This window comes from Anopheles darlingi, chromosome 2 (genome assembly GCF_943734745.1).
Source record: "Anopheles darlingi chromosome 2, idAnoDarlMG_H_01, whole genome shotgun sequence".
Classification (NCBI taxonomy): domain Eukaryota; kingdom Metazoa; phylum Arthropoda; class Insecta; order Diptera; family Culicidae; genus Anopheles; species Anopheles darlingi.
In genome coordinates this window covers 76,736,641-76,752,538 of record NC_064874.1, presented here as the reverse complement: position 1 = coordinate 76,752,538, position 15,898 = coordinate 76,736,641, and the positions used below count along the sequence as shown (strand labels likewise).

The 15,898-nt window shown below is 50.6% G+C and overlaps 1 protein-coding gene across 2 annotated transcripts in view; it reads left to right on the top strand.

The window, feature by feature from the left end:
* LOC125959116 (signal-induced proliferation-associated 1-like protein 1) overlaps positions 1-15,898 on the top strand; it is a 72,288-nt gene that overhangs the window by 5,879 nt on the left and 50,511 nt on the right. The window contains exon 3 of one of the 2 annotated variants that reach the window (XM_049691907.1): positions 11,411-11,495. The exons of the other annotated variant lie outside the window; for it this stretch is intronic. Coding sequence (XP_049547864.1) covers positions 11,436-11,495 — 60 coding nt within the window. The 5' untranslated portion in view covers positions 11,411-11,435. The remainder of the gene's footprint in view (positions 1-11,410; positions 11,496-15,898) is intronic. 2 annotated transcript variants of the gene reach the window in all.

Sequence of the window (15,898 nt, the reverse complement as noted above, 5' to 3'; positions counted from 1 at the left end):
TTGGGGGAGTTGAGAGGCGGTTGCGGCTGTTGTTGGCCTAGATTCGTATGCTAGAAACAACAGAAAACAATTCTTTCGGAAGCATAACTCACTGGCGCGATTGAAGCGTGAATATGGTTGTGGTATGTTATATGCTTGTCGTTTTTGTTTTTGGGCCACGTCTGTCTGTCCTTCAATCAACGGAAGATGCTTTCTGAACTGAACTAATGAGAGGTCCGTTTGAGCGTACTGCTTCGCTACTAATGAAGCTGCCACCCATTCGCTTGGTTACTGGACTGTTTTTCACAAGCACAATATTATGCAAAACAAACCACGATTGTACCAAGAAATGCATAACCCATCTCAACGCGTTCTTAGTTAATTGTCCTGTGAGGACAGGGGATTCATGGGTGCAGTGCATTCGTTAGGGCCTACGGTCGCGTTCGAATGCATTTCTTGAAAGAAACGCTTCCCTTCGCCAGAGCAGTCAGTCAACCAACAACGAGGCAAATGACACTGCAGCTCTCGCATGACAATTGTCAACGAAAATGGTACGCTTCCTCGGAACGCGAAGATGATTGCAGCTGCCAGCAGACTACCAGCACTAGCGCATTGTGCAACGAGACTAGACGAGTGTACTTCGACGGATACTGGGCCCAGCCAGCGACAACCATGGGCATGTGGAAGCTACATGGTCTGACGAAACCCCACATCGGTGACCTCGCGCGGCCCCTTTGTCTGGGGCCCAAAGTGGTGCAAGCAAAAGTAGAAGGAGATGGGTTACGTCTGCACACATACACCACCAACCACGAGCGAACGTTCCACTCACTTGCATGCTGCTAACAAGTGTGTGCACACCCCGTCGTACTCCCCCGTGGTGGGCGCGTGAAGGAAAATTAGTGAAAAACGAAACGGCCAATTGGTTTTGGGGGGCTGGAAAATCCATCGCAGACGGAACGGCAAGCGCGCACCAACCAACCGTCTGGGTTCATGTAACGCTAATTGGTCGCGCAACGCCCCTGGCTGACCTCCCAGCAGCAGGGGTGGTACGCTAGTTAGGGAGTTCGGTAAAAGAGATTTAATTTTGGGAAAACATGGCTTTTCCATCACACGCGCGCTCGCGCTACTGACCATTGTCTCCATATGGTGTCTGTTGCAGGCGCGCGCGCGCCACTGACTGGCTGGATCATCGATCTCAAAGCGGTTCGCTAGATAGAAGCTGTGCTCTGAATGGGTGATGGTGGTGCGCTGCACCTGTGCTTGCCGCGAGACGCAGGCGCGCAGCTTCATCATGTTGTGGCCAAAGGGAAGACGGAAGGATTTATTAGCGAACCGGCCGGCAAAGGGGGCCAAGGGTACCCTGGGAGGGTTTGGCATTCCAATCCACCGCGTGTTGTTGTCCCAACACCCCAACGTGATACAATTCGACAACTTTACTACAGGCGCGCACACATACACACACACACACACACATCCATTGTGTGCGCTGCGCTGCGTTGTGTGTTTGAAACACGATCATCAGCACCACTCAATGGGGCTTGGGTGGATTTATGTTGTGCGTGAAACAATGGAATCATTTCGGTGAGCGAGCGAGCGAACGCCTGCGTCGTCGCCGTCGTAGGAATGTGTGTTCTGCTCCTCCTCCCCGAGCACATGATCATGCAATCGATGGTTTTCGCGGGCTTGAGCGGATGATAAATCCGTCGGATGATGAAATGTGACCCACCACACACCAGCCCCCTTGTGAGTGCTGCCGGCGCGTTAATTATGATCCTCTTTACCAAACCAACTCATTTAGGCCATTCACGCGATCGCTCACAGTAGACCACGGTGTGGGCTCATATTGATGGCCGGCCGACTGGCCATGCTGGAATCTTGGTATATGTTTGTTTTCGATGCAACGTATCTTGCAACCGGCAACAACACCAACAAGCAACAACTACCCTCCCAGCTCAGCGCAATCAGACCTTTTGTTGGTTTTCTGCTCGCTTATTTATAGAGGCAAGACATTCCTGCTGCAATTGCCGCAGTTGGCCTTTCGACCCAGCGTCCCCAAAAGGGAGGAAGGGGGGGGGGGGGCCTGTTGCTTGTTGCAACGCGTCATGTTTTGTTGATGACATTTTTCGTTCGCAAAACAACATAAGCGCGGCGCACCAAGGGCGGTGCACCGGAGAATGGCATAACATCCCTCCATCTCCTCCCCCGGAATGGCATAACATCCCTCCATCCCCTCCCCCGGAATGGCAACGAACCACCACCTCGCGTGTGTGTTCTCTAATCGTTCTAATGTCCACGCGGGTAAGGGAATTCAAATGATACGGTACCGGTACGGCCTGTGTGTGTGTGTGTGTGTGTGCGGCCTGATTGTTGATGACCAAAGAAGAAGGAGAGTCGTTTGGTGTGCAGTTTCCAAGCGACAAATGGACGCACCAACGCGAGCGCGCGCACCGCATGGACTCATTTGTCTATTCTCATGCGCGCCCCGGCGTACATGGATGCATAATTATCCGTAAAAGGTTGCCTGCTGCTGCTGGTGGTGGTGGTGGTGCTACCGTTTTCGGTCGCAGACCTGTATGCCGCCGCCGCCGCCGCCATGCGCTACTGTCACGGTGCGCAACCGGTAACGGTGTATGATTCTAATTTACCGTGGCTCCCGGACAAATGAGCTGTGTGTGTCTGTGTGTGTGTACCTTCGTGGTTTGGCTCGCATTAAAGACGTACCACTTTGTCCTTCTCCTCCTCGTACCCCCCTCTACTGTCGCGTTATGTTTTGCATAACTTTTAAGCGATCTATTGCAGTTACGGTGGCCTTCAAACCAGCGTGCTGCGCCGTGAAGCGCGCTTGAGTGCGTGCGTGCGTCTACGGAATGTCTTCTTCATTCTAAGAACACACTTTTTGGCCAAAGAAAGTATTGAATATGTGTGTGAGTTTGGGAGGAAGGGCTGTATAAAAAAAATATGGAGGCCGCCTATTATGTATGCAAAGTGCGTTTGCTGCATGCATGCCTATGATTGCGCGCTTGCTAATGTTTTTTCCACTCCACTCCACGGAGAGAACTCTCCGATTTCAATTCCAATTCTAACCATTCTACAATTGCACACACACTCGCACGAGTGTGGTGATGTAAGGCACACGACGCGTTGTGTTCTAAGATATGGTCGTAGGAATGTTACTTCAGAACGTCATCGTCGTGGTCGAAAGGGGGTATATGAGGCGCGAGCGGCTGATGACCGACCGGGCCTCCATCGGCCACGTGAAACCCGATAACTCCTTCAACTTCACACCACAACCACCACACATGCCAATATATTGTTGCTGTTCTCGAGCAACTACCATTCTCGAGTGCTGCGCCGTGCACGAGTGTTGGTTGTCCCCGTTCCCTCCTCTCGGCCTAGGTTCCGATACATTCTCGACTCGAAACCCTTCCAGTTCTCGCGCTCTCGCAAGAGCGCCTTGATATTTAGCTAGCTGGCCATGGCCATAAACCGGAAGGGAGAGAGCCCGTTCACGATGACGACGACGGCGACGAAAACCTTTTGCTTGGCGCGCAGCACGACGGTGGGGGTCTTGCGTCGTCGCCGTCGTCGCAGGCAGGAGGGCATTCCATTCGCGCGCGCAATACTCGAGGTGTGCTGGGTTTATTTCTGGAATATTTGCATAAGTGGGGTGTACCGCCAATCAGTCAGTCAGTCAGTCAGCTAGCAGTCGACCAATTTCGTCGCAAACAGCGGACCCCTCCCTTGACGGGAGCGCTTCGCGGTGCCACCAGTTGGTCTTACGAGTTTCGGGCGACAGCTGGCCTGTCTCTAGAGAGAGCTATTGCTCCAGATCGATCGGTCCAGACCACCTCGGCGTGGAGTGTTACATCGCTCCGCGCAAATTAACTTTGAGCAATCACCATAGGGGGGGTTCTATTAGGTGTAGTACGTCGTTCGACTATCTTGTAGCTTTCTTGACCTAAATAAGGACGATAATTGAGAAAGAGAGACACACAGAGAAAACAAAATATCTGCATGCAGCAGCAGCAGCAGCAGAAGCAGAAGCACGCTCTAGCCATCGTGGCGACTGACGGACAGCAGAACGATTATCAATTCGACGCATAGCCGTCGGTTCGCGTACGTGAGATGATGCGTGGTTTTTGGCAACTCTATCCGTACTAGCGCGAATCGTCCGTCTTATCGAGTGTGAGATTTGCCCAAGCCTTTAGCCACCGAAAGAGTTGCAGCTCACGTATCCATCATTGGGATATGCCGTCTCTTCCCGTTTTAGCCTTTTGCTGCTTACTTTTTTGCGCTCTCCGTGGAGTCGCTTGGAGAATGAGGAATGATTCCGACCGGGGACAATAAATAAGAAACCGAAGGACGGTCGTTTTCGACCTCACTCATTCCGTCGGATAAACCGCATTTGCTTGAGCTGACAATGGAAAATGGTTTTGCAACGACAGCAGCACGAGCATCACAGAGAGGAAGTGGTTGATCGTCGCTGTCGTCATCGTGAGTGGTGCCCGCAGCTGGTACCAATTTGCCGGGCGTCCTTCTCTTACCACCATCACCGCGCCACCGGCATCACTCTGTGGTCGATGAAAATGAAATGGAACGCTTCACGCGCGCACGTCACGCATTTGTTTATGCTCTGCATGCTCCGTTGCTGCTACAGTCGATGAAACTCCGACACACACACCCAGGCGAGGGCTGGCCAGGTCAGGCGTTCGTTTGCGGATGTTCCAACATGTGTCTGGCGTCGTTCTTTTAATCATCGACCGGCCGGCAGGCTGGGTCTGCCTGTGTGTGTGTGTGCCTGTGATGATGATCCTTTTTTGCCGTCCGTCCGTCTCCGCCTGTCTCTCTTTTTTGCAATCATTTTTACTTCGGTCGCTTCGAACCCTTTTTTATGTCCTCTTGTATCCGCTACAAAACTTCCAGCTCTCTGCTGCACATCTCTCGTGATAGGGAGACGACATCGTCGTCATCGTCACTTCTGGCCTAGAGGAGAGGGAGCTTGTAAAGGAACATGGCGTACATTGCGCACCAATTCATCAGCCCAGTGCTGCCGTTCTGCAGGAATGCATTCAGCAATAAAAATCTGTAATAAAAAATCCCCGGGTAAAGCGTGTTGGGGTGTTCGGGATTGCATCGGTGTGTTTGCGACATGAGAAGGGAACCGAGCAAAGGTGGCCGGGTGGTGCCGGGCATCTTTTTCTTTGCGCTCTGAAAGTCACACACAATATATGGAATGGAAGGGACCCGAAACCTCCTCTCCCTTCAAGGATACGGCGCGTTGTTGGCCGGTTCAATTCCTACATTCTTCATCTCCCTGGCGACGGATCCATCGGTTTACAGCGGCATCAATTGTGAAATTGAAAACTTCGCAGTTGCAGTGTGCATATGGCGGAGAAGGGGAGGAAAGGGAACACACATATGGCGATGATAATACGAAAGGAAGAGGCTCTGGGATATGTGGTGTTGGATTGTGCTTTTCAATTTCAATTTTTTGAAGTGCTCCAATCCGACACATACCACAAGAGCATCATCACACTAATGCAGACGCTCACACGCACACATCCAGAAAGATGAGATCCGTGCCGAGCAAAAAGGGATCTTCTCGAGATCTCCTAATGATATCCATCCCTCCTGTCGTCATCGTCTTGAACTTTCTTCCAGTGTCGAGGTCGACCTTTTTTCTTTATGTTGAAATGTGCAACCGGCAGTACCTGCGAACAACGGTACGGCATGGCCACCCTAATGCCTGCTGCGCCGATCTTTGCGTCAGTATCTCGAGGCATATGTGTGTGCCCCGAGGGGAAGAGCGTCACCAGCGCTATGTTATGGGGTACACCGTTAGCAGCTCGAAGGAGATCGAAGAAGGAAGGCAACCGGAAAAGAGTGAACAAAGAGGACGGGTGTGCGAGGGTATGAATGAAATCCTGTTGAAATACGACGCGAATCCTGCTTTTCAATGGTGAGCTCGTGCTCTGCTAACCGTTCTTGACACGCACACATTCGCACAGTGATCAGATCTTTCGTGTTCGGTTTGTGCGTGCGCCATTACACCGTGACACCATTTTCGTGCAGCGGTTATTCTCCAAATCGATCGTAGCGACGATCGACGAAAGGCGCAGTGATTAAAAGAATTGTATTTCTACTTTCTTCTTCTCGATCGCCCGACACCGGGCTTGGCTCGTTAATGATAACGCGTCGACCGTGACTGCTGCGCTCTCGAAGGTTCGTCGCTTGCTTCCAGCATCCAAGTCACTGCCGAAACCTGTGTGAGCAACGAGAACCTGCTGAGAGCGAGAGGGAGGCAGGACGACGGCTGAGACTGGTTCGATGACATTGTTTTGTCTTATTTTTGTCTTCATTTCGAGACGTTGACATTGACATTCTTTTGATTCGTTGTCGCGGCAACAACCGCTCGCTGCATATTATTTGTTGATGCCGCCGGCCGATGGCGGAAAATGGTGTCACGCCCGAAAATGATCAACTCGACAAGAAACACCTTAATAAGCGCCCTGGCTAGCCATCATCGGGAGGACGGTTTTATGGGACATACGCGACTGGGAGTCATCCCCCCGGGCCCGTGTGAAGGTGTGTCCAATCGCCCGTCGCTATGTCGCGACCAAGGCAGTGGAGAATTGGTAAAAAAAGAAAGCGACCGACCTGCCCGAAGAAAGCAACCTCCCAATTCCATGATGGAAAAGCACCTTTTCGGCGATGACTTTCATGGTATCTAGTTACACGCACCACCACCACCACCATCGTTCTCCCCCTTCCCTGGTTTGTGTCCCCGAAAGCGCATGTGGAAGCACTTTTCGGCAACGACCTTCGCGGTCACGACTCACCTGCTCACCACCCGGGGGTAGGGAGAAGGAACGGTGTGCCGGCTGACTGAAAGTTTGGGGCTTTCTTTCGACGTGTTTCACCTGTTGCTGCTCGCCAGCCCGCCCGTTGGTTTATGGTTTATGGTTTTTTGGTTGTTTTGTCTGTCGTGATGAGCCGTGAGCCGAGCGAGCGATGTCGCGCGGTGTGTTCGGCACGCGGCATTGTCACCACCATTCACCACCACACCGAGGAATGGCACCTTTATGGGGCGATGGGGCGATGGTCAACTATCATCGGCTCCTCCCTTGGGTGTCAGCGAAATGAGCAACGAAACAATATGAGGCTTTATCTGGTAAGCTCACGACCATGTTTGGTGCCATCTGACTTCACTTTTGTTCCCTCAAAACCGACAGCAAAAGGTTGTGAAAATGGTGCTGCATGCACACCACCGGACAGCACATCACGCACGCACTCACAGGCACTTGATAATACCCGGACCGACGGCCTTGGTGGCGCATCATAAATCCTCGATTGCAACGAGGAATGAAGCGCACTTGAAGTTCAACAGCGAGCGAGGGAAGGCAATCGATGCAATCGTAAACCCCCGTCCTGGGCTGGGGACGCGCAAAAGAAGAGATTCCGATTGTGAAACAAAACGTGACTCAAGACCACTCTTCGATAACGACAAACTTGATGGCTGGTGATAAGGACGGAAATTGAGCGAAAAATGTCGCCCTATTTTTTCTACAAACACAATTCCCTCCCTTTTTCCGGAACTTTGAGATAATCTCAAGATTTGTCGCACAACTCCCCGGACCATTTCATTACGATAAGACCTGGGAGGAGATTGCGATAAGATTGCGGGGTTTGCTGTGAAGGGGGGCGGCGGCGGCGGCGGCTCGTAACGTGTGTTTCCGCTGGAACACGTCGCCGGTCCTTAAGGGCACGAAGGGAAATTGATCGAATTTTCCCGGGTGATTGACTTCGTAACGAGGCTTAACTTCGCTCGACAGACACCCTTCAGTTCAGGCCCTGGGAGAGGAAGAGAGAGAGAGTGCATGCCCTTAATTGCACGCACGTGTCTCGACAGTTTTATGAAATAAGGCAGATAAACGTTTAAAGGGATGATGGAGCTTGAGGGGGGGGGGGGAGTGCCGGTTTGTGTTTGACAAACAAATGTGCGTTCCAGGGGAGCCGAATGGCCGAGAGCGAAAGCCTGCGCGCGTCCCTCGAGGGTGATTATCATCCAACATTTAGTAACTCCATTAGAAGTTTGTGGAACATTCAGCAAAATACACACACACATACGAACAGTTTAGTCTATTAACCCGCTCTAAAATGGTTTCCTTGTAGCGCGGCAGATGTCGTGATGGACGAGAAATTCCCAAGCTCACTCGGAGTACGTGAAGTGGACTACCAATCAACCCTCTTATCTGGCGGCGCCCTCCTCAACATTGCACCACCGAACGATAATGAAAAAAGTGCTAGCACAAAACCCAAAATTGAACATCCGCTGGCCTGGCCATGCAATTGCCAGCCACAACCATACCAAGCCAGCCCATCCATCAACCCATCCGCGAAGGCCAATGTGCGAAGGGGCCCGTTGTATTTGGGTTGCTCGTTCCGAGATCATGACGACCACGACGCGATGACCATCGCATCACCGCGCGCGCGATTGATTATTGATGTGGCATCGGCACGCCACGTTATGGGCAAAACCGCTTAAAGCGCCCCTCGAGGAGGACGAACGCGGCTGCTGCTGGTTTTGGTGACATGATGCCAACTCGGTTGGGGCCCCTCCGAGCCGATCGATGTCTATCGGCTGGTGGCCGCGTCACACAACTAGCAATTACTTATCGAGGGTGTTTTTTGAGGCCAATCTGTGGTGCCGCCGCCATGCCTGTCCTTGCCTTATCAGTCCTTGCCCGGTACGCCAGTGAGCGCCGGCCGTGGGACAGACCAAACTGATTGTGTGTGTCAGGCCGAGGCCGTGGTATCTGCGGCCTCTATCAGCCAGCGTTCGTTGGAGATTCTCTGCAGTTAGTTGTTGCAGTTGTGAGCATCTCACTCTCCCTCAGGCAGTATCAGGCCTCTCCTGGGGGAATCGATGCGAGAGAGGACCGGAAGCACATTCTGCACACACACTTCCGACTTCCTTCCGCGTTTATCGGCGACCGGAATGGAGGGCCGGCCGGTCCAGCCGTCTGCGGAATTGTTTGCTTAGGTGTTAACCCGTTTGCAGGGCGCTTCGGTTGGGGTTTCGTTTTATCTGGCTACTGTTACAGGGCCCAGGGTCTACCGTACACAGTGTGCGCTTACTGGCTGTAGTGTGTGTAGCGCCTTCCTTTGGCGTCGGCCAACACATCGGATGAAAACAAACTGTGAACAGTCAACGAGAAGAAAATCAAATAAATGCGCTGCGTAGCTATGTGGCTGTGCGCAAGGGGGAGGGGGACCTGCTGGTCCTGGTTGTGGATGTGATGCATGGATGACCAGCCAAGCGAGTTATCGAGTCAACGCAGCCTGGCATAGGAGGCAAAAAAGGGTTTTTATTTAAAGATTGAAACTCGAGATAGGGAAACGCAAATCGGTGTGGCGTGCAAGGATATGAATTTCGTACGAAAGAAGGTCCATTTGGAATTCCGCTCAGCTCTCTGACTGAAATTCATCTAACCGTCGGATAACCATAGAGTGTGGATGTGGCTGCGGAAGAATTTTGAGGATTTCGTCCAGTAGTACGTGCCCAAAATTATGAAATATTCAAAAACATGAGGATGGCCTGAGATGAGCATATTAGTTGCACTAACATGCCATGCTTACGACCCAGAAAGAACAAGTAGAAGAGAAGCAATACGTGATACGCAGATGATTGTCATGTTTAGCAGAGGAATCCATATTACGGCAATTCTATGCTTATGTTCTAGAAAGTCTTGAAAGTCAACTCAAATTTATTACCAAACGTTGCAGCATGTTAGTGAGTCGAATATGATTTGAACCTCGACGACGACGTGCGAGTCTCGACATGCTTTTGTCGTGCTGCGTCGAATTATGCAACGCTTTGTAATTAACATGCCTCCTCTCACAACCAACGGGTGGCGCGCACCGCATCCGATGTCGGTTCATTACGTTCCCGCGATTCGTTGCATCTGTCTCAGCTGGTTCGCAGGCGCGATCCGGCGCGGTCGATGCACGTCGATTGACTCCTCTTGCCTTGCCTTACCTCCGCTAGAGTAATGTTCGGCTGATGTTGATGTAATATGCGTGCATAGCAGAGCACGTCGCGGTAGAAGTGAGTATAATACGATGCGAGGATACAGGAAATGTTGCTTATCAGGCTGGGGTGCTGCTGCTGCTGCCGGATGGTCGGATAGAGAACGACTGGTGGCCGCGGCGGGGTGTAATGACACACAGGTGCATACCGTTCGCCGTACGAGAAGAGTGCACAATGGCGATGTGTGTAACCTGTTTTGCTGATGAAGCCCATTTGCCACCATCCGTCGCATCATTATCACAAGTGGACACCACAACCGGAGCGACCGTCTGCCAAAAGATGACAAGCCGGCTGCTGCTCGGCTTGTCTGTTGCGTAAGGGCGCGTCCGCGTGTCAGCTTTTTTTATAACCCAGACAACAGGCCTTCATTTTGCTGTCAGTTTGCGATGAGCCTTTTTCGAGATGAATTGTGTATCAACGAAGGGCGTCCCATTTGTCATGTCGATGATGTATTTCAATTTCAATGCTTAAACAGCATATCCGTGGGCATCGATCGCGCTCTTTAAGCGCAGTTCGGTCTTTAATTTAAACAAAATTCGGTAATTTTATGTCCGTCGTCCCCGTGGTCAACAACAGCGACAACGGCATGTTAGAAGCGGCAGGTCGTGCGCTTTTTGCTTTCGGTTTCGAGAGCGCCATCCGCGAATGGGGGTTTCTGGGTCCGTGGACCGTGCTGTCCGGTGTTCACTCTTCCGCATGTCTGCACACACAGGTGCCGCGAGGCTCCGTCCGATTCTCCAACCAGACAGCTCGTTTGCGGTGTATGGTAAAGACGCATGGAATGTTTGCAGGAGGGAGCGAGGGGAACATAAAAACCGTCGTGCACCATGTGCGCCACCCAAACCCAAACCCCGCTCTCGTACTCGTACCCGACGGACGGATGGAAAATGGAACGAAAAATCCAACATTTGTAGAATCGAAATGCCCGTGCCGCGACGGTCAGAACAATGGATTTGCTCGATTGTGGAAATGACAGGCGAATGGGTTTGGGATGGTTGCGGGGGGAGTAAAGCTGGCCAGAGCATGCCTTTCGCTAGCGTGCGAGAATCGAACCCCTCCTTCCACTCCGTTTTATTTTGGGTGGTTGTTTGCGGTTCCACTTGATGGGCTTTTCGACCGCTGTTATGCCTTTTGCCAAACATTGCTGTCATTTCGTCCCGGGACCGGGGGGCCTCCTCTTTCCATAAACAGCAGCGACATCTCATTTTGTCATATGCAGTTGGCGCAATTTTTGTGCATGCAGTCCTTGTCACCGAAGCCCTCATTCCGTTGCATTTTAGTTGTTCATTTTTATTAATTCTTTGCGGCATTTTCTCTCTCTCTCTTTCTTTCTCTTTATAGGTAAGTCGTCAGTAGCCACTTTTGCATGTATCATAGAACCAGAGCTTCCTCCGTCCATTATCCGATCGCTAGGAAGAGCGCCAAGGTAAAGAGTTTGTTTTATTTTGTTGTTGTATGTGTTGTTTTGCATTTCCGAGTGTTGTTTGTTTTGCCTTTGGTATTCTTTACTGTTGGTCTCTTCTTCTGTTCTGATGGTGATGTAGCTTAGGAATGTTCTTTGTTATGCTGGTCTTAGATTTTTACTATGATTTCAATTCTCTTCTCTTACTGTACTGAATTTTTTTAATAGTCTGTTACTTAACTTATGACTTCTTTTTTACTTATCTTTTCCTACGTTTTGAAACAATTATTGCTTAGTTTTAAATTATCCTTTTTAAATTCTATGCTATCTAATTTTTATCATGTAGTAAGTTTAGTAAGTTTGATTAAATTATCTTCGATACCTTTTTTTATAAATTAGTGCTTCATGTGACGCGTTAAACAGTTATATCCCTTCAACTGATTAGTGAAATGTCAAAATGTACACATGTACTGGAGGCCACTTGATAACGAATACAACTTGTTGTCATTCATGAATTGTAATCTTGCAAGCGCATATTTACACTCGCGAAGTTAACGCGTTATCAAACCACGGTCACCGGGCTTGATAACTGCATGTTTGCGTGCTGTGCTGTCCACCGAGTGTTTTAATTTTTGCACGCCACAAAACCATCTGTCGGTTTTCTTATCATCAAAGCTTGTTTATGGATGCAAATTTATATTTTTTCTAATTAAAAAAAATCTCCTTTTGATAAGCATTATCGCACACTTGCAGCAACGCTGGCTTCTGCCAATTTGTTGGCTCGCGTACAAACCCAAATTAAGGTTCATAACCTTTTCCCCCAGTGCATCGGTCAGAATCGGTCGCGCAGATCGTGACATTTCAAACAACTTGGCCAATTGGCAAAATCTTCCGCTTCCCTGTAGCCATGCTTCTGTTGTCTGCTCCGGTGCCATTCCGAACGAACTGCACGTGCGTTCCGCGGTGATTCGCTTGAGGGCAAGCTGCTGTTCCGTTTACTTTCTCTTCCTTATTTCGCCATATTTTGTGTTTGTCTGTCCGGGACAGAATGCATTCCGGGGACGCGGATCCGCTTCAGTTGCAGTCGCGACACCACCACCACCGCCTAAAAGAAACCGCTCGGAACCGAGATCTCTTTATTTGAGTCGCAGAATTACTGGTCGGCATTTCCGGTACGGTACAAAGGGGGGAAGGTTCCGCGAAGGATCTTCAAGCGGTGTGGCTGCAGGGCGTAAGGAATTCACGCGGTTTGCTTCGGCACTTCGTTTCATCTGCCAGGAATTGGTTCGAGATGACATGATGATCGGCGGTGGTGCCAACCAATCTAGTGGAATCCGGTGCGCTTGTCCGCCGCGGTCAGGGAATGCGGTGCGAAAGTGTTAAGTTGGAAAACACGCAAAACACACACACACACACACACACAAACACACACCAGAGAATACAGAGACACTTGTGCTAAGAGACCAAGAGAAGAGTTTCGGTCTCGTTACCCAAAGATGCGGGCCTCCGTGTGTGATCCTTCGAGCTGGTGAGTGGCCAACCACCGATCACACCGAGACCGACCTGGTGGTGTCTGAGTCCGGGAAGGAGTGGCTGCGCAGCACTATATACGCGCCGGATACGTATAAGTGGCGATGAAACGATGCAATGGAGGCCTTCCTGTGCCAGCACCAAAGTGTTCGTGCGGTACGGTGGTCTTGATTCTGGAGGTCTCTGCAGCCGACGTTGAAGCTGTTGTCTTGAGAGAACCGTCTCTGGACCGGGGGGACTGACTTGCACCGGAGGTCTGCGCGTTTCACTTTCGCAATCATAACAAACAGGATGTGGTAGTATCGGTGTTCTCCTTCTCTCGTTCTCTCTCTTTCTATCTCTCACTTACTCTTGAGGACGGCTTGGGCATGCTAAGTCATCGTCATTATTTTAATGATCGCAATCAAAAGGAGCCTTACCGGCTCTTTTGGGATGATCGCCCGCCATTGGGAGAAGAAGTGCCTTTCCGGTTGATGTAAACAAGATCGAGTGCTTGGATGGTGTTTTATGCTTTCTTGCGCTTCGCTCATAAACAAACCATGAGAATCGTCTTCCCTAACGTGGGCTTTGTTCTGTTCTGCAATTCTATCTGAACATTACGTTTATTCTTTCCGGGGTTTTATTCAACATTAATGTGTTTCTTTCAAGAGCAAACCACTTTTATAACGTTATCAAAATATTGTCCATCGGTAGCCATTACTGTTTGTTACCTTTGAGGTAATTTATAGCTTTTGCTCATGCTTTTGAAAATTCCGGTAATCGTTAAACATTTTATGAACACTTTTACTATGCTCATTGAACAACTTGCCAACAATTGTGATAGACCGGAACTGCCTGTAAAATAATCATCATGATCGTCCTGGGTTATCATTTCCGCATCCGTTTATTTTTGTCTCCTAATCAAATCAGCGTTGTGTCGATGGGGACGTGTGCGAATCGCGCATTCGCATGTTATCACTCACAGACACAAACGAACGCGCAACGTAGTCTTATCAACGCTATAGGCCGACGTCCCGTAAGATGCTAGCAATTAAAATTCTTCCTGCAACGACAACGTAAGAACGTTTCGCAAGAAGAGTTCGTTCGCTTGTCCTTTCTTTGCCCTTTTGTCAGTATCGCTTCGCTTCCGAACTTGGGTGGGGGGGGGGGGGGGGGGGGCGGTTGGACAAACGCCAACCGCAGTTGACATACTTCGTTTCATAATTGGTTGTTGCCGATTATCCGTTAGGCCTTTCCGTTGTTCCGCGTTGCCCCTTTCGAGGCGACAAAGCGTCACGTAATGATGTGGCGGGGTCCCGCGAACCATTTTCGTCGTTCCGGTGGCGGCATCCTGTTCTCCGCACAACACACACACACACACCCATCTCACCCCGAAGAGTGGCGGTTTATTTGTCCTGACGAAGAAGCGGAAGGTTCTTCCCGACTGCTGCTGCTGCTTCATCGGACCACCGGCGGCCGCCCCGTAGGTCTAGTTTCGGTGTCCGGTTATCGAGCGTTTCCTTTCAGCATCCTTTCGCCACGTTTCGCCACAAAGACGATGTCCCGCGTCGCGATGAACGAAGCAGCACCCTGAGGCTGGCTGGCTGGATGTCCGTGTGTCCGGGGGACGCCTAAATGCGATTCGCGCACACTTAACAGGCCCTCACTCTAGACTAATTACGGGAATGCAAAAGTTCTCACGTTCCATCGAGGACGCACTGCTGCTGCTACTGCTGCATCCTTTATTTGGATTCCGGTTGCCTCAGGGGTTCTAGCCCTTCCAGCAAAGGAAACCGGTGCATCACGAACACACGATGCATCGTTTAGACGATTGGCCGGGTGTGGTTAGGTTGGTTTATCCAGAAGAACCAGAAGCCATCCGGTTGCATGTGCTTACCAGTAGTTATGCTTCTGCTTCGCTTCGCTTGCCTATAAGAATGTCTATTCATTCTTTGCAGAAAGTTATCGAATGCCTCTGAATGGGATCGCGGGAAAATTGTGTTGGCATTCTGCCAAAAAATGTTATCCAACCAAACTCCAACTGCCAGCAAGCCACGTTATGACTCCAAACGGAGTTCAACGACCAGGCAGCGGCAATGTGTACCTTCATTAGAAGATCCTTTCGGTTCCAGAAACTTGATAGAAAACGAGAGAGGATAAAAGAGTAGACCTCAACGGCGCCAATCGCCGTTTCGATAAACGATACTTTCCGGTCAGCAGGTCTCGGAAGAGGCTTAGAGAGTCTGGAATTCAAAAATGAAATTCACTCCACAACCGCGGCGAGATTAAAATTCCCACCGTCATTGCTGAAGGACTCCTTTGCGTGTTTTCATGCACTGTACCGCGCCCCAGCTTCGAGTGCAGCCGAGATTTCTCTTTCGCAGAGCCGAGATCTCATCCATCGAACGAGATGATTCACGGTGCAAGCATGTCCGTTAGCCGGCAGTCAGGCAGCCAGGCAGTCAGGCAGGCAGGCAGGCAGAAACTTAAGCTGCTCTTTAAATATTTTCCTTTTCAATGGTTTCGTTATGCTTTTGTGCCAATTCGTTGTCCGTTCCGTTCCGTTCCACCACACGCCACAAAAACAGTAAAATCCTTCGAAGAGATTTAACAGCCAGCGACCACCAGATACGACGATGCCAGTGCCAGATCAGACACCGAACGCGGCTCTCCTCTTCTTCTCGGTAGCCAACGGCATTCGGCTGTTGCTCTTGGCATTTCGCGTTGCTTGCTAACACACTCCAAGCACTCCGACGCTTGGCAACGGAATGTGGCCACGTTTCCCGTTGCGTTTCGATGAGCAGTTAATTCATTCATGAAGCCTCCTCCCATCGCCACGAATGCCGCTTTCTGGGTGGCGGTTCACGGAGTTGCATCAAGTATTTGCGCCATCTTGGGGCTTCTTCCTTGCATGGAAC